Genomic DNA, 18,009 nt, shown 5'->3' with positions numbered 1-18,009 from the left:
TTGCTCCTCCTTCTCTGTGCCCCACCAGTCTGGGAACTACTAATCTGCTTTCTGTCTTTATGGACTTACCTATTCTGATATTTTATATAAATGGAATTACACAATATGTGACCTTTTGTATCTGACTTCTTTCACCTAGCAAAATGTTTTTGTGGTTCATTCACATTGAAGTAAGTATTGAATGCTTCATGTCTTTTTATGTCTGAATAATATTCTGTTGTGTATATATACACACCACAGTTTGTGTATCCATTCATCTATTGTTGGACATTTGAGATGTTTCTACTTTTTGGCTATTGTGAATAGTGCTACAGTGGACATGCATGGATATATATTTATTTGAGTATCTGTTTTCTGTTGTTTTTGGATATGTATCTAGGAGTGGAATTGCTGGGTCATGTGGTGATTCCATGTTTCCCTTCATTTTTTGTAACATACTTTTTACTGCATATAAAATTCTTGGTTGACAGATTTTTTCTTTTTTTCTTTATTTTTAACTTTCACTTATTTGAATATATTATCCTGATACCTTCTGGTTTCCATGATTTCTTCTGAGACACCAGCTGCTAATATTATTATGGATTCCTTGTACATGATGAAGTCACTTCTTTCTTGATAGCTTCAAGATTCTCTTTGTCTTTAGCCTTCAACAGTTAGATTGTAATGTGCCAGGTCCGGGTGTCTTTGAGTTTATCCTACTTAGAGTTTATTGAGATTCTTGAAAGTGTAGATTAATATTTTTCACAAAATTTGGGAAGTTTTTGGCTATTAAGCATCACAGCTTCCATCAGGCTGCTGTGTTGTTAAACAGTTACCTCTGATTATTTTCAACAAATTCCCCCAGGGAAAACACTATTTGTACTGAGCAAGGTCCAAGACAGGTCAAATAAAGATAGCATTGTGAGTAGGGCCTTCCAGGGAACCACCAGACAGGAAAATAATTATGGTTCTCTGGGAGAAGGGCTTTGAAGGAACTTAAACCCTTTCTGCCCCTTTCAGTGCCTGGAAGGCTCCTGGTTTTCACTAGTATTACAAGTGTTGGTTTTCAAGACTGCTGCAGAGTTGGGGAGAGGTAGATAGGAAGAAGGCAAGTTAAAACATCAAAAGCTCACACCTGGTCTTATTGAGACTCTTCTTGAATAAACACTCCACAGTTTGCTCAAGCCAAGTTCTGAATAAGTTGATTCTGATCATTTTTGCCAGTGTTCTTTGCTTCCATGGAAGAGGGCTTTTCAGATGTCCTTGCTGTATCATTTCGCTGATCTTTCAGTGAAATACCCCATGAATTTGTCCCAAAGCCAAGGCAAAAAAATTTACACCCCATGAATTTATCCCTAAGTCAAGGCAAAAAAAAAAAAAAAATCATTCATGTCCGCTAACATGTTTATCACAGTATAATTTATAATAGTGAAAATTTTGAAATATCACGAATAAGTTATGGGAGAAAGCATGTACAATTTTGGATCATGCCATTGTGCGGGTGTCAACAATGAAAGAACAGGTCAGGCAGGGAGAAGTGTGACAAAGAGGCTGAGAGCCCTAGCTTCAGACTCAGATGGGGTAGGTTCAAATTTGGCTCTGAGGTTTATAGCCAACAACTTGGAGCAAATCAATTAGATTCTCTAAGCCTCATTTTCTCATCTACAAGATGGTGGCAGTTCCATCATGTGTTGTAGATGCTTTCATTTAAACCTCATATTATAGGCATGGCTCAGCCATGTAAGTTGTTATTGTTGCTCTCATTCAACAGAAAGTTCTTTGTGATATAATGGTAAATAAACTAACAAGATATGAAATTGTGTGCATACTATAACCAAAATATAAATAAAAGAATCCCTTGGCAAAGCATGGAAAAACCATGGTTGGCAGAAAATATACCACAATGATGGGATTTGGGGTTATTTACTTTCTTTTTCCTTCTGTTTTTTTCCCCTTACAGTGTTCCTTTTTTAAAAAAATAAAAAAGATAAATGTCCGCGCAGAATAAGTATGTCTTCTTAAAGATGCAGGGGCTTTCTCAGTAGAGCTTAGGCAAGAATCAGAGCTTAGGCACCACATCAGAAACTGGGATTGTAGAAATGTGCTTCCAGGTACGTCTGCAGGGACTTTTTGGTCACCATTATTTCTTGTATCTCTTCCGAAGCCTGGGATGTATTTATTGGTCTTCTTCAAGGAATTCTTTTATTCAGAATCCTAGGGGCCAGGATCACTGCTGCCTCCTTAGGGAGGGATCTGAAAGTGGAGCTTAGTATCAAGAGAGTGCTTTAAAATTCTGATGTCTAATGCAGGGCATTTCCCTTTGGGGCCTCCATTGCATCATCTGCCACATGCGAGAACAGTGGTGCTATCTTCTAGGCTCAGTTGATGGGGGGAGGAGAGGATGCTCTTCACACTTGGTACTGTGCCAGGTGCTGCTTGGACATGCTTTGTGTCCATGTTGCTGATCTCTGTACTGTGATGTGACTGATTTTTCATTTCAGGTTTCGAGGTGCACCGATTATACCCGTGGCAGCCAAGCCAGGGGGACCAGAGGCCCCTGAAACTGAAGCTCCACAGGGCATTCCAGAACTCATTGAGGTATTGTCAGCTTGAAATCAGGTTGTCCTTTAGCCCCAGCCATGCTCAGGCAGGCCCCTTTGTGTCCCCCACTCCCCTGGGAAAGAAAGAGAGGCAGCCCTAGCAAGAGGACTTGGTTGGTACCATTAATCTCTCTGCTCACACCTTAGCACAACTCCCCCACCTCCCTCAAACTAGGGTTTCTAAGGTTCGCCGAAGCCCGACTCACTCTCCAGCCAGAGAATCTGCAGAGCTCGTCACACCTTGCTATGCCTTGCTTTTTCCTTTCTCTTGTCATACCTCCACTGAGACAAAGCAGCTCCCACCCATCTGGAACCCTGGCACCGTGGCATCCATTCCAGTCCTTCAGACTGTATCAGCCCCTCCAGTACCCCACCTGGGCTGGGGGCCAGCAAGGCAGGGGTGAAGGACATGGGCCCAGGAGCAGGGGCAACACAGCTTCCATCCTGGATGCCTCCACCAAAGATGGGAGGCTTATTTTTGGAAGCTGTGGGGCTGAGGCCCAGATTGTTCTTCCAACTTGTGCTGGCAGTCAGGGAGGGAGCCCAGTTATCCATCAGGAAGGGTGTGTGGGGGTGCTGGTGGTGCTGTCACTAAGGAAGTTAGCACTGAGAATAGGGCCACAGAGTTCCTCCAGAGTGCTCAGGACAGCTCAGAGGGGTGGAGTGGCAACATGCATGGCTCTGGGGCTAGACTGCGGTTCTAGTGCTGGCTCCACCACCACTCTCTCTGACTGCAGGCAAATGATCTACTCTGTCTTGCCTCAATTCCCTCACTTGGAAGATAATAGCACATACTTCATGGAGTTGTTATGAGGGTTAAATGAGTTAATATGTATAATGTGCTTGGAACAGTGCCATGTCAGTGCTTACTATTACAGTGATATTGTTGTCTACAGGCCAGGCACTGTACTAAGTTCTTTGCATACAGGATTATTGACCTTCACAAAAACTCAGGAGTCTGAAATTATTTATCCCCATCTACCAAGGAAGAGTCTGAGGTTCAAAGAGATTCAATAACTTGACCCAAGTCTCACAGCAAGTACATAGTGGAGCTAGGATTCAAACCCAGGTCAATTGTTGGGGTCAGCTTTGCAGTCCACCTATACCTGGCTCTGCAGAGCCAAGATGAGATGTAACCATGTACATGCATTGCCACCATTTCTGTGAGTTACACGTGCTGACCTTGTCAGCTTAGCAAAACAAATGTTTGCTGGGTGAGGCTTTTACTTTTTCATCAGGCTCCTGAGAGCACTTGTCTGGGAGCCTGGGACATTTGTTTTTGTTAAAGCAAAATCTACAAAAATGCTGCTATGAAAGATGTTTGTATATTCCTTTAAGAAGCCTCTGCATAAATCTCAGACCAATCCTGTTTTGAATCTCTAGTCTTTTTCCAAAAGAATTGTTATCACAAGATTAAGACTTTGGAACATTCACCACTGAATACTTTTTTGACAACCAAGTCTTCCGTTATGAAATGAAAAAGTAGCAAACACAAGGAATCCTCGTCTTTGTTTTCATTTGTTTATGGTGATGAGCCCTGACAGCATCTCCTGGCACACAGGTGGCATGAGGAGAATCAGCTGGTGAGGCTGAGGCATGCAGAGTCTGCAGAGAAGTAAGGCAAGAGCCTCAGGCTGCGTGGGGTGGTGCTGGCCTTTGGCAGACAGGAGACCCACACTCGGCCTCTGCTGGGACTTGGAGAAATGGCAGGGGGTTGCCCTGGCAGGGAAGAAAGGCTCTGCATCACTCTTCACACCTCTTGTCCTGGGACCCACACAGCTGGCCTGCCCATACCAACACAGGCAGTTGCCCCTGGAAACAACCCTTTCCTCCTCCCTTTCCCTATATCTCCTTTGTTTCTTCTTTCACTTGTCATTCTCATAGGCACGGTGCCAGCTACTGGAGATACCTAGCCCTCACAACCCTATGGGGGAGACAATAGAGAGAAGATCACAGTAGAGTGTTAGCTGTGGTGATGGGGGCAGGGAAAATGTGACCATACAGAGAAGCCTGTCCAGAGTAGGTATTGCTGGCGAGGATAGGTGAGGCTGAGCCAGCTGGTAAAACTTTAGGCCTGCCAGCGGCTGGCTTTTGACATAAGTCAGGGAGTGGTGGAAGATGAGGCCTTAAAGTTACCTAGGGGCTAGGTGATGAAGAGTCTTAAATTCTGAAGGCATCAGGAGGCTGGGGAAACGCATGAGGCCAGGGAGCAATAGGACAGGGTGTCCTTTAGTGGCTACTCTGCTGCAGCATGGAGGGCCTGGCAGGACAGATCACTGTAGTTGTCCCACAGGAGAGGACAGAAGAGGCTTCTCCAGGTGTCTTTTTTTCAGACTGAGCGGAAATTGCTGAGAGCATGTCAGAAGCTTGGAATGCAGCCAGGGAGTTGGTGGTTTTGATCTCCAGGCCACCTTTCCAGGGCATGGGCCTCTAAGCTGAGTCCACCTTGGCAGCCTTGATGAACTGCTGGTCAGCCACACCCTCTGCCTTCCTCTGCCCTGCCCCATCTGGCTCTTCACCCCACAGACTGTGGCACCAGTTTCTCTTTTCTAGCTCCTGACGTCCCAGATTTCCATCCCAACGAGAGACCCCTCGGGACCGTTCCTCATGTCTGTGGACCACTGTTTCTCCATCAAAGGCCAAGGCACTGTGATGACAGGGACCATCCTCTCAGGCTCCATCAGCCTCGGTGATAGTGTGGAGATTCCTGCCCTCAAGGTCAGTCTTACCTTGTCCTCCCTTCTGGCCTCCTCCCTGGCAGCAAGGGAGGGGGGCCATCCCTTTGCCTGTTCAGCTGCTGAGCCTGCTGTGCCTCCCCTGTTACTCCCAATACCTGCTCCACCCCATCTCCCCTCCTGTGCTCCCACCCTCTGGCTGCCTGGCCCCACCTGGCTCCAAGTCTCTCACCTCTGATTCTAGGACTGCTGCTCTCCCTAATTCTCATAACACCTGTTTATTGAAGGCCTATGATGTGCCACAAGAAGGTGTTCCCAAGTAGGTGGTCTGTGTACATAAAGAAACTGAGGCTCCAGAAGGTGAGGTGGGCTTGAGATCACATGGTCAACAAGTGCGGCTGCTGGAGGGCAAACTTCCCTTTCTTCCCCAAAGCTGTGTGTCAGAGTGGCAAGTATGTGTGGAGTTATTCCTGGGTACCTTTTTCTTAACCACAATAATTTCAAATTAAGCACGATGTGAATCTTGTGTTGCTCAGAGTCATAGAATCTGGAAGAAATCCAGGTCAGTTTTGCACTCCTGATGGCCATCGGCAAATGCTGCGCTATCCTTCTGAAGACCTGTGAGGAGGATGAGTGGCAGATGCCTCCCCATCACCCTTCCTTCTACAATGGCTTGGCTCTGATTTAAAATGTGTCTAGTGCCTTGATATTCCCCTTATTCAGAAGGCATTTTTAATAGCTTTACTTTATGGGACAAGAGTAACTTACAGCCTCTCTGACTGCCCTCCCCTTCAACAAGAATAAAGGTGGGGAACACAGGCTAGTTAGAACTCCTGTGAGACCTTGCCAGGAATGCTGGGATCCGGGGCAGTTCTCTAATCCTTAAAGAGCCTGCAGTGCAGGGAAGTCAAGGGTCTCAGCCCTGTGGACTCAGCTAGCTGCTAGAGAGGCTTGAATGTGCATGATTTCAGTTTGCATGCTAATTGGGAATGGCTACCTGGAGGCTGTGTTGAGGCATTTTAAGGTTATCTGGCTCACTAGGTATATTGGTTAGGGTGCTCCAGAGAAACAAAGCCAATGGGAGATACCGATATCTAGGTATCTGTAGATACACAGGTAAAGATACATAGATGTAAATATTTAGATATCTGTATCTCCTATTGATTTTGTTTTGCTGGAGAACACCAACTAATGCACCCACTATTTGATGCAGATAGATAAATAGATATGTGTTTTAAGGAATTGGCTTATACTATTATAAAACCTGGCAAGTCCAAAATCTACAGGGTAGACTGGCAGAATTGAGGCCTAGGGAAGAATTACAGCTTGAAGGCCATTTGCTGGCAGAATCTCCTCTTCTCTGGGGAGGTTAATCCTTTTGCTCTTAAGGCCTTCAACCAACTGGATGAAGCCCACCTACATTATGGGGGTCATCTGCTTTACTCAACACCCACCAATTTAACTGTTAATCTCATCTAAAAACACTTTCATAGAAACACCAGGAATAAAATTGGAACACTGTGGCCCAGCTAAATTGACACAATGAACCATGTCACTCACTGGGTGAGAGGACCACGATAGCAGCACCTAGCCTGAGTACGGGAAGTAGAGAGGGGCCCTGCTGGCACCCATGCTTTGTGTATGCCCTCCCTGGTCCAGAGCAGCATGGTTGGGTATAGAGAAGGGGCATTTCATGGAAGGCAGGCATGAACAGTGTTCCCCCAAGTGAAGGCAACTTCAGGTTTCAACCCCCAGCTCATTTTACAGCAGTGTGGCTCCTACTTCCTCCTACAGGGGCTGGGGGTATTAAGGAAGAGTCTCCTGACCAGAAAGGACCAAACAAAAGATAGGACTCAACTCCGGCCAGGTTCCAGGGCTCCTTGGATCAAGTGGGGGGAGTCAGAAGGCAGGGCCACACCATATCTAGGGAGCCCTGGAATCTAGCCAGAGCTGGACACTGTGAGTCACAGTTCCCTCCTCTACCTACTGTCATAGCCTCCTCTGAAGACCATTGGTCCCAGAAAAAGACTACTTGAATAAAATCTAGTTTAAGCCAGGGACTGAAAATGCAAACCTTAAAAAATAAAGCAAAAAATTATAAAAGTAGACTTAGTTTATATTTACTGAAATGAAGATTACTTTTGTGACTGTTTGCAGATTCTTCGCTAGAACAGAAAATGAATCAGTACTAAATTTCTTTCCAGTCTCTGTGCCCTCTAAGTCAGACCTCTGGCGTCCACCCTGGACTGGTATCCCTTCTACTCTGGGAGAAGACGTGCTTGCAGCTTGGGAGAGGAGCTGGGAGTATGAAAGAGGTGTCAGAAGAGGGCTCCTGGGAAGTGGGGTAGACTGAATTGTGGGTACCTGAGATTCTAGAGGGAGAAAAAGGTTTTTGATAAGAGTCAGTGGCTGCAATGTTACGGCCAAGGGCATGGAGAAGGGCTGAGGCAGAGCTAGTCAGCAGTGGTAAGGAGGCAGGAATGTTCAAGTGGGGTCCTGTTCTAAGCTATTTGGCCACCCTCTTTGTCCTTATAAAGGTAGAACTTGCCTATCAGGATGCCAGTTACTGATCTTCAGTACTTGGGCAAATGGCAGGTACTTGGCAGATATAAATTTAATTCTCCTTTTGCTTTTGTGCACCTGTTTTTCCCCACCTACTTTTTAACACTTTTGGTGTCTACTGCCTGATTTAATTTACTAGTCAGGAAAAGCAGAACTTGTAAGCAATGTACTCAGACATTTAATTAAGGAGATTTCTAAGCAAAGCATGGAAGATGCTACCTTGTTTCTCCATTGATGTTTATAGTAAAACATGAGGAGAAATGAATCAATTGAGGAAGAAACTGTTAGCATACAGGAACAAGCACTTGATGATTTGGGAGATTCTTGGTCCATCTGGATTGCAAAGGATGTTCAGGTTAGGAAATTCACTGCTAAGAAAGCATGTCTTGGAGAGAAGGCCAAAGGTGAGCCTGGACAACCTTCTGCGGAAGAGAGGAGGTGTGTGACACACAGATCCAATCAAGCAAGTTAGCGGCAGCCAGAAATAGAGACAGACTTCTATAGAAAGGATATGCGGAGAGCCCTCTTGGCTAATGGCATGGACCCCTTGATGTATATAAGAGGCCTTCAAGGATTTTGAGAATCTTATACCAGCAAGAACACTGGACTGAAAGGGACAGAGACTTGACAAATGAATAAAAAGCTGTCAGACTTCTGGGATTCTACAGGCAAGAAACACACTGATAGAACAACTCAGCTACAAACACATATTATCCTTCAAAAACTAAAAAAGAAAGAATGGCTCTGAGGGCAGGGCCATACACAGAAGCAGAGGCTAATGGAGTGGCCACAGAAGGCCAGTCTCAGATACTGAAACCTCATGGAATTTGTCCTGCTGTGTTTTAAACTTGCTTGGGATTAATGACCCTTGTAGTTTTTCCACCATCTCCCTTTTGGAATGTTGGAAGTAGGTAACTTGTTTTCTAGGTTGACAGATGGAGAGGCATTTTGCCCCAGGATAAACCATATCTAGAGTCTCACTCCTACCTGATTAGGTGACTTACATGATGAGATCAGGAACTTTTGAGCTGATGATAATTTAGATGAGATTTTGGACTTAATGATTTAATGGGCTGAGAGTTTGGGGGACGTTGGAAGAGGTGAATGTATTTTGCATGCGGGATGGATGTAAATTTTGGGTACCAGAGGGTAGACTACAGTGGGTTACATTGTAGTCCCCAAAAATATGTCTACCCAGAACCTCAGAATATGACCTTTTTGGAAGAAGGGTCTTGCAGATGTAATCAAGGTAAGGCTCTTAAGAAGAGATCATCCTAGAATAGGGTGGGCCGTAAGTCCAATGACCAGTGTCCTTATAAGAGACAGACAAGGAGAAGACGTGGAGAGTCATAGAGAGAAATCTATGTAAAGACCAAGGCAGAGATTAGAGCTGTGTTGTTCTAAGCCAAGGAGTGCCCATGGTTGCCGGCAGCCCCCAGAAGCCAGGAGAGAAGCATGGAGATGAGTCTGCCTCAGTGCCTCCATGGGAACCAGCCCTGCTGACATGTTGATTTGGACTTCTGGCCTCCAGAACTGTGAGAGAAGATATATTTTGTTGTTTTATGATATCAAATTTGTGGTAATTTGTTATGGCAGCCCTAGGAAATGTACGAATTTTGCATGGAAAGGACAGAAATCAGAAAAAGACTTAAGTCCTTTCTGATCCTGGCCAGTCCCTTAACTCTGAGCTTTGGCTTCCTTGCAAGGAATCAATACTCCTGCTCACCATCTTGGGCTGCTGGGGGTGACATGACAGAACTGTTGCATACTGATGGTCAGCGCTGCCCATTCCTTTCTTTCCTAGCATGCCCATCTCACAAGTGAAAGAACCTAGACCCAGGACCTTAAGCAACTGGACAGCAGAGCTGGGACTTGAAGTCATTCATCCAGCTCTAAAGACCCAGCCCTGGCCTTGTGCCCTGATGCCACAGGAGTCCCAGAGGAGACGCCTGGGCAGGTAGTGGTGCCTCTGCTTCAGGGCAGGGCCTACAGTCCCCATGGCAGCTCTGTGACCATGCTGCTGTGCTCTGCTGAGGCCTTGCCTGGGCTTTGGCATGTATGAGAGCCCATTTCAGCAGAGCCTGAGGTCCAGAACTCTTGACCTCCTCTCACCCCTGCCCTCTACCAGCCGTGATTGGTGGTCAGTGCCTATTGGGCATGGGGATATGGCGGGCCATAGCCCTTTTTCCAAACACAGTGACATCCCTGTCAGATTTCACTAATAGACTTGGACACATCTGACCGCTTGAACTCCCTTGGAGGCGGGACACAGCCATTCCAAATAAACAGTCACATTCCCCTCCCGGCCTGGGCTGGCCTGCGGAGCCTGCCATACCCTGGCCCCCGTTTCTGTTGCCCAGGTCTGTTCCCAGCTGGGGCCAATTAGCTGAGCAAGAAAATGTTGGGGAACAGGGAGTGAAGGAGAAAAAAAAATTCCTTTTAGCCCCTAGAACAGTTTAAAGGCCTGAGAGTCACCAGCTTTCTGCTCAGGTGTTTTGACTCTCTTGATCTTCAGCCTGAGAAATCCCTCTGGTAAGATTTGATCTTTGGGGGTTCAGTCTAGTAATGTGTCTGGTGGTGATTGACTATCAGGGTTGTAACATCAGAAACTGTTGAAGCCACAGACCATGGAGAAAGAGAGAGCAGGGGTGGGAGTGCAGAGAGACTCAAGGCAGGCACGGACTAGCTCTGCGGCCACAGGCAAGTCACTCAACCTCTAAGCATTTCACTGATTCAGCTCAAACTTGGGATGACCCCTGTGTGCTTGGCTCTGTCCTGGACCTCTGGAAGATGGGGCAGGGTGGTGGTGTGGTGTGGACTAGGGATAATGGATGTAAGGTTCCTGCCATCTAGGAGACACACAAGCTTTAGCTGGTACTCTTGTCATGTTTATTGTCGCCATTTGACATTATTCTCGTGGAATTTTTGTTGTGGGTTCCAGAAGTAGTAAGTGGCAGGGCACCTTCCTGGTTGTAAGGTCCTGTGCAGGGCTACTAAGTGATTTATTGAAATGCAGATATGCTTTGCAGACCCCACTATGGTTCACTGTGAATTCAATCAATGTTCTGATAATGATGACAAACATCATTAGCTGTATTTGGATACCTATTTAGTTGATAAAGCTTTTAGAGAAGAGTTCAGAATTTGATAGCATTATTCGTCCCAAATCAAGTCTATATTCAGATTTATTTTCTTCTTTATTGAAAACCCCCAGAAAGGGAAAAGAAAACCTTAAATACTGCTAGGTGTTTTTACTTTTACCTTTGCCTCTGCTCTTTGAAGCTAATCACAATGGTAAGATAAGATTATGACATCTGGAAAGAATCCATTTTCTTGCCCAAACAAGCCTGCAGCTTTGAATCATCCAGATCTGCCCTTCCTCCACCTCTAGCAATGTGGTGCGCTCCCCTTCCCAGAGGAATGCTGCATTGCTTCCCTCCTTGGAGCCCTTTGGAGCTGTCCCCTACCTGCAGTGTGCTCACTTTCCAGCACAGCTCAGGGCTCACATCCTTTGGGTACAGGTATGCCCCGTCCTGTGTGCTGCCTGATTCTGCATTTGTCTTTGTGCTTGCATCTGCTATGGACCCCGGTCTACCTGGGGGCAGAGGCTGAGTCTCCTCCATCTTTGTATTCTCAGCATCCATCCTGGGCTTGGCCCAGGTAGGCCCCAAAAAATATTTGGTGAAAAGAATAGTAGGAAAAAGCCAATAAAACAAGTCATTTTTCAGTAGGATTTCGATTGGAAATAGGTAATGAGTGGGTTGTGTTTGGCGTCACTGCCACCCTGGGCTCAGTGATAGAAACCCAGAACTGGGCAGCCTGCCACTCCCTGCTGGGACTTTGCTCCTGTCAAGGCTGTGTCCTGATGCTCTATCAGTAATCAGCAGTGGAGATGCTCCCTGTGTCCCTGTGCTACCTCATTCTGGGAGCAGAGACTGTGAATCAGGTGCCTGGGGCTGCAGAGCTGGCTTTCCAATACCTGTGGACATCAGCTCTCAAGGCTGAGCTCCCTCTGCTGCCATGTGTTTTTATCTAAAGAATGTTGAGTGACTTTCATCCTGAACTATTTTCTGTTCCAGAAGATACTTAGAGGAAGGCAGTTTCTGTGCATTAGATGTTTCATGGTTGTCTGGCTTTTGCCAATAGAAGCTTATGGATTCTGCTTTGTATGCCCACATGTGCCTGTGCACCAGATGCACAGGGTTGGAGTTCCCTGGGAAGGAAAGAAGGCAGAGAAGGAAACCAGGAAGGTTTTGGGAAAGCCAGAGGAAGCCGTGCTAGGCTCTTTGAACAGATCAGCCTACTCTTTATCGTCAACCTCAGGAGGGGCCTCGCAGATCAGACCCTTCCTCTGCAGTTCCATGGCCACTGCTCGGGTTCAATCTCCCCGGGGCTTGCAGGGCCGCTGCTGTGGCATGCTGCTCCTCCCCCTGCCTCCTGGGTCTTCCTCTTGAGTCCAGCCCAGCCCTGCTGACAGAAAGGCCTTGTTGCTGTCCTGCTCATCTGTCTGTGGGTCCTCATTGTCCCCAGGATGAAAAGGCCGAGCATAGCTCTTCATTATCACCTGTCTGACCCCAGTTTCTTGTCTTAGAGCCTCATAAGATCTCCCACTGCTCTCTGTGTATCAGGCAGTATTCTGGTTTCAAAGGACAGAAACCCAACTTCACTTGCCTTAAGCAGGATAGGAAACAAATAGGCTCAGGGCCGGAGATCTCGATGTCATCAGGAGTGCTGGCTGGCTCCAGATCTGGCTCTGCCTTGTATGTGGGTCACACACTCAGGTGGCACCTTCCCTGGCATAATCCCCACAGCTCTGGCTTTCCATATTCTCCTTCAGATCCAAGATGCAATACTCTTTGTGGTTGACTTCTGAACATCATACGATCCCATTATTCGTCCTGGCAGTGGAACACCCCTCCCCTGGCAGCAGCTTGTTATCTGACTCTGGCCAATGATATGTCAAGGGACATCTCCTAGGGGTATGGGGAAAGGCTTTTCTGCTTTTTGGAACTCAACAGGAAAAAGACAGCTTTTCTCCTTCACTGGACATTGAAGGGAGGAAAGATGTGACGCCTGGACTCAGGCTAAATGGCCACCTTACTCCCAACCTGGAAGTGCACAGAAGCTGGGAGACAGGAGAGCTGCCCAGAAGCACAGCCTGCACCTGAGGGCTGCTGTGTATCCGCCCCGCCTCAGAACTTCATGTTTCGTGAGGGCTCTATCTCCACACGGTTCCAGTCTGGGCGATCTGTTGCTTTGGGGCCAAAGTATCGTTTATAAGAGAAGTGAAATGGCATCTCCATTTCACTTCTTATCCCCACAGCTCTGGCTTCCCATATTCTCCTTCAAATCCAAGATGTATGCTGCCCTGGTCTGGTTGGACGGGAGCTCATCCCTGTGTCTAGGACGAGTATAGGGCTCTGATTGGGCCGGCTGGGTTACATGTCCACCCTTGGAGCTGGAAGGGACAAGGTGGGAGGGATGGTTCACTAAGGTAGTTGGGGTACTCCTCAGAAATGCAGAATAGCTGTCGGGCAGGCAAAAATGAGAGGTATCCACTGGCTTGGTACTCCCAGGTGTCCCCACCATCACAGCTCAGGTGCTGGATACAGACGGACTGTGATTGAGTCCTGCCCATCACTCACAAGGGCAGTTACTTCCCCTGGCTTCCTCCGAAATTTGTCATGAGGATTTGACAAGACCTACATAGTGTGCTTGCAGCAGGACTTGACATAGGCTTTACTGTCTTTATCACCATCCCGTACAACTCTGCATCTTGTCTTTTCTTTATTTAATAGGACTTTTTACTTGGCCCATGGAGTGCAGAGACTCAGGGTGGGGTGGTTTGAGCTCTGCATGTCCTGCCCGCCCCCAGGATCACTGAGCGTCTGTGAGGTCTTGCCTTTCTCCTGGCTTGAGGATTTGAATCACACCTGCAGCCAAGTTGTAAAATCCTGTTGTCTCCCAAAGGAGGCATGGCTCAGGAAGGACAGTCAACAGGCGCGGATGAAGGTTGACCTCACAGGAGGCAGGGAACTCAGGAAGGCTTCTCTTTGTAGGTGCTGTTGTCAGAGATCAATGCCAGGTGTCCTAAAGCTCTGGCAGGTTGGAGGATGCTGCCTCTGCAGGCCTTTTTCCTGTGGAAGCCTCAAGCTTGTTCTTAACCCCCAAACCCCAAATGAGTGGCATGCCCTTTCCCATCAGGCCCCTGAGAATCTGCTGCAGCTAGACAAACTGCTACCAGCATGTGCTTTCAGAAGACCTGTTTTCCTTTAGTGCTTTCGTGTGTGGGTCTCCCTTTATTTCCAATAATGGTTGTTTATGCTGAGCCTAACTGCAGAGATGGTGCTGATACCCACTGCACACACTGAGCCCAAGGGGTCTGATTGCTCAGATGCTGGTGGATAAAGAAGGCTGCCACATCTGGCTTATTTGGGGTCAAGTATTCTCTAGTTTGGCATTTGATGGTGAATTCTGAAGTGGAGCCAGGGATTGCAGGAGCAGTGAATTTTGAAGTGAAGCCAGGGATTGCATGGCATAGGAAGTGAGCCCCAGAGTGGACAACAGCTCAGGGAGTGTCTATTAGCCATTTTGTTGTGTGCACCGGCTCTGCTCTGAGACCCTTACATATATTCATTCTGGGCTTTCAGAGATATTCTGAGGAAGGTGTGATTATCCCATTTTATACGGGATGACACAGAAACACAAAGATGTTAAAAGTTTTCCTCAAGCTAATCAGTGAAGGACCCCAGATTCAAGCTCTGTCAGCCAGCGTCCAAGGCATGTGCTCCTCACCCTGCCTGAGCTCTCTGGGTGGGTGTGAGGCGGCTGCAGAGCCCTCAGGACCTGCCCCTGTCACATGAAGTGAATCAGCTCCAGGGCACCCCCAACTTGAGGTTGCCAGAGCTGCTTTTAGAGGTGTTGCTTTGTGCTGCCTTATCCTTCTTCATGGCTTCCAGGGGGCCTCATTAAGAGGCTGGCTGGAGTCCTGACCTGCAGGCTACTGTCCAGGCAGAGGGCACAGCCAGCTTCTTGTGCTGAGAGGGGCCTGGGCCTGTGACAGGGGTCTGTCTGTACTCCTGATAGTCCTAAGCATTTCCTACAATCTACTGCAAGGATGGCACTGGGTAGCCCAGGCAGGGTTGGAGCAGGGGAGAAATGGCGGCTGTAACCCGAGAGGTGTCTTCTTAAGGAAGGAGACAGACAGGAGTAGTGCTGTCCCACTGCTGAGGCAGGGCGCCTTTATAGAGATGCCAGCTCAGTCTGGTCGTTCTTCGTGTGTTTCGAACCTGGTGCCCAATGCATCTAGAGTCCCACTTGGTCCTGGGTTGACCTGCAGCCTCCCAATCCTTTGATGGGGCTCTAGTGCTCAAGACCACCAATCAAGCCCTGCTCCAGCTCAACCAGGCTCCCCCACTGTAGATTCCTGCTCTTAGGCCAAGTGGATGTCTTAGGATCCCACCTCTCCCTTGCTCACCCCAAAGCCTGAGTGCAGCCACCACTGAAACATACCCTGCCCTTTCCAACTGAGTGGCAGTGTTACAGAGAAGTGACAGCAGGGATTTGAGAGCCACTGGGCTTGGGTTTGTAGCCACTTACTGGCCCTGTGCTCAAACGAGTTCTCTGAGTGCGCTGGGCTTTAGCGTCCCTGTCTGTCAGTGGGGATGACCACACTGACTTCCTCTGAGTTGCAGGGAGGAGGAGGAGGAAAGGAACAAGCTGTTCTAGAGCACTCACGCATATAGGCGCCATCACCACAGGAAGCCTCAGCCCCTGCATCCCACCTGCACCCTCTAGGTAGAGCCCTGGCCGTCAGGCAGCACCCAGTGGTTGCTGGGGGAGCAGATGTGGAGGTGGCAAATTTGGGGCAGGTGGTGAGTGTGGCCGGCCTCTGGACATCCCCCATAGAAGGTGCATGTTGAGGGAGCCCAGGTCGGTGTGGGCCCTTGCCTAGGGTGGCCCAGGGCAGCCGTAGCACCCTGCAAGTTGTTGTATGAAAACCACTCTAACTTATACATGCTTTTGGGTGATATTAAATGAGTTTTATTGTTTCTAGGACAAGATAGGGACTTGATTAGAAACAACATTTATGGAATGCCAGTGCTGGTTCCCATCCACTGTGCCCTGCAGGAACGCAGGGTCTCGGGTCCCAGGTATAAACGGCCAGCTGTGTTGTGACTGTGGCAAGTCACAGCCCTCTGTGTGGCCAGGCCACCTTCTTAAATAAGTAAGAACAGCCTTCAGGTGGGAATGGTCCTTCCTGAGGGCCATTTGCTTTCATAATCTTGTTTACTTTCTGTAGTCAGTTAAGCTTCAAGGGGAAACTGTGACTCAGGCTGGTGGAATTGTCAGATGCAGAAGCAGTGAGTGAGATGGATGCGGGCTTGCTGGGCTTACCGAAACTTGTATGCCTATAGGCCTCTGGGGGTGTAGTCATGTCCTCTCTTTAGCTGTGGGCTGCAGTCCCTTTGGAATAGGACATGAGGGGTCTAGCAGTGACCTGAGGATTGATAGGACTTAGACACTGGAGCCCACAGCAGTTTCCTCTGCTGGAAAGTTAGTGCCCAGCCAAGGTGACAGTCCCAGATGGGAGTGGCCTTTACCCAAAAAATGCTGGGTAAGTGGCAATTGACAGTGCCAGGCTGTGCCCAATGCAAGCATGGGTGCTGCCTAGTCCACAAAGGAGTATCTGGTCTTTGACTGTCTGAAGACCACTGCCTTTCTAGGTTAGAAACAAGCTTTGGTTCAAATGAAAATGTGGACAGGGGCTGTGTGACCTCAGCTTGCACACCCATGAAGCCAGCCCTGCCCACAACCATTCCAGACTTTGTTGATGCATGTCATGTTGGGGACTGGAGTTCCATACAAAGATGAACATGTGACTTCCCCATACAAAGGGGAACATGGCTTCCAGAGTGCAACGGGAGCACTGGGAGGGCCTCCAACCCTGCTTCCCATGCGAGGTGACTGACACTAAGTCTCAGAGAGGGCAGAGGACTTTGCCCAGGCATTCTGACCAGAAGAAGCAGTATGTCCTAAAGCCCAGAGGTGGGAGAATGCCTGGCATGACTGAGGTAAACATGGACATCCTTGCAGAGAGTTCTGAGAAGTGGGGTGTTTGATAGGTGGTTGTGGTCATCTCTGAAACGGCAGTAGGGAGGGTATTTGGAAGGCTGAGTCTAGAAGAGGAAGTTCCAGCTGGAATCAGGTCCTGTAGGCCATGCCACGTGTTGGTGAAGCACCCTGGAATCAGGCAAGCGAGCCCCTCCAGGGACCTACAGGTTCTCAAGGCTCCTAGGCACTGTTGCTCCCCCCTCCACACCCTCACGCCCTTCCAGCCTGTAAGTCCCAGGGCCCTGTGGTTTTGCTCCAGCTTTTCCCCAGCCCCCTCCTTGGCCCTCCACGCCCTCCTGGGCTCAGTCCTAGGATCAGCTTCCTGCCCCTTTCACAGCGTGGGAATAAATCCTATAGGCAGCCTCTGCCCTTGACAGTGGAAGTCAGGGCTGTCTAGCAGGGTCTAATTCATTGTTTCTTACACTCAGCTGTGGGTTAGGGTGGGCTGCTTGGGATTCTTGTTGAACATTCTTGGTCCACCCCTGGTCCCTGAATTCCAGTCAGCAGGAACCTGGGAATTAACATTTGTGACAATCAGATCATCCAGGGGGATTCCCTCTATCAGCAATTTGAGGAAACCATGGGCCAGAGGTTGGACTCTGGAGTTAGACAAACGTAGTTTACATCCTGCCCCCGGTTTGTCATGTACTGTGCAGTCTGGATGGCTTAACCTCTCTAAGCCTCTGCTTCCTCATCCTCAAAACAAGGAAATGTTAATAACAGAGGCTGGTTTGCAGAGTTACTGTGGGAAGGAAAAGGACATAATGATTTTACATCAGTGTCCAACATATTCATTCAGCACATATTCTTGAGCACCTACTATGAGCCAGATGTTAGGCCAGGTCATAGGGGTAGAGGGTGAGTAAGGCAGGTCCTATTTCTGTTCACCTTCTACCAGTAAGGATATGAGTCGGTGAGTCACCTTATTTACCTTACAGTGAGGCAATTGAGAATGGGAGGGGTTCTATAGGTCAGGAGAGCTCTGTTGGAGGTGAAGATGTGAAAATCTTGAGCAACACAGGGGTATAGCCATTCAGAGGCCTGGGAGAAGAGTGTAGGAATGCTGGGCACATTCTGCC

General features: G+C 48.1%; 1 protein-coding gene across 3 annotated transcripts in view; it reads left to right on the top strand.

Moving 5' to 3' along the window:
• Positions 1-18,009, top strand: part of EEFSEC (eukaryotic elongation factor, selenocysteine-tRNA specific) — a 258,554-nt gene that overhangs the window by 113,108 nt on the left and 127,437 nt on the right. For 2 of the 3 annotated variants that reach the window (XM_017511950.2, XM_037732597.1), the window contains exons 3-4: positions 2,481-2,577; positions 5,133-5,297. In XM_017511950.2, coding sequence (XP_017367439.1) covers positions 2,481-2,577; positions 5,133-5,297 — 262 coding nt within the window. The remainder of the gene's footprint in view (positions 1-2,480; positions 2,578-5,132; positions 5,298-18,009) is intronic. The other variant, XM_017511951.2, reaches the window with a different exon arrangement.

Source organism: Cebus imitator, unplaced genomic scaffold, assembly GCF_001604975.1.
Source record: "Cebus imitator isolate Cc_AM_T3 unplaced genomic scaffold, Cebus_imitator-1.0 Scaffold457, whole genome shotgun sequence".
Lineage (NCBI taxonomy): Eukaryota > Metazoa > Chordata > Mammalia > Primates > Cebidae > Cebus > Cebus imitator.
Note: the sequence above shows the minus strand (reverse complement) of the source record. Positions and strands in the feature narration are given on the sequence as shown.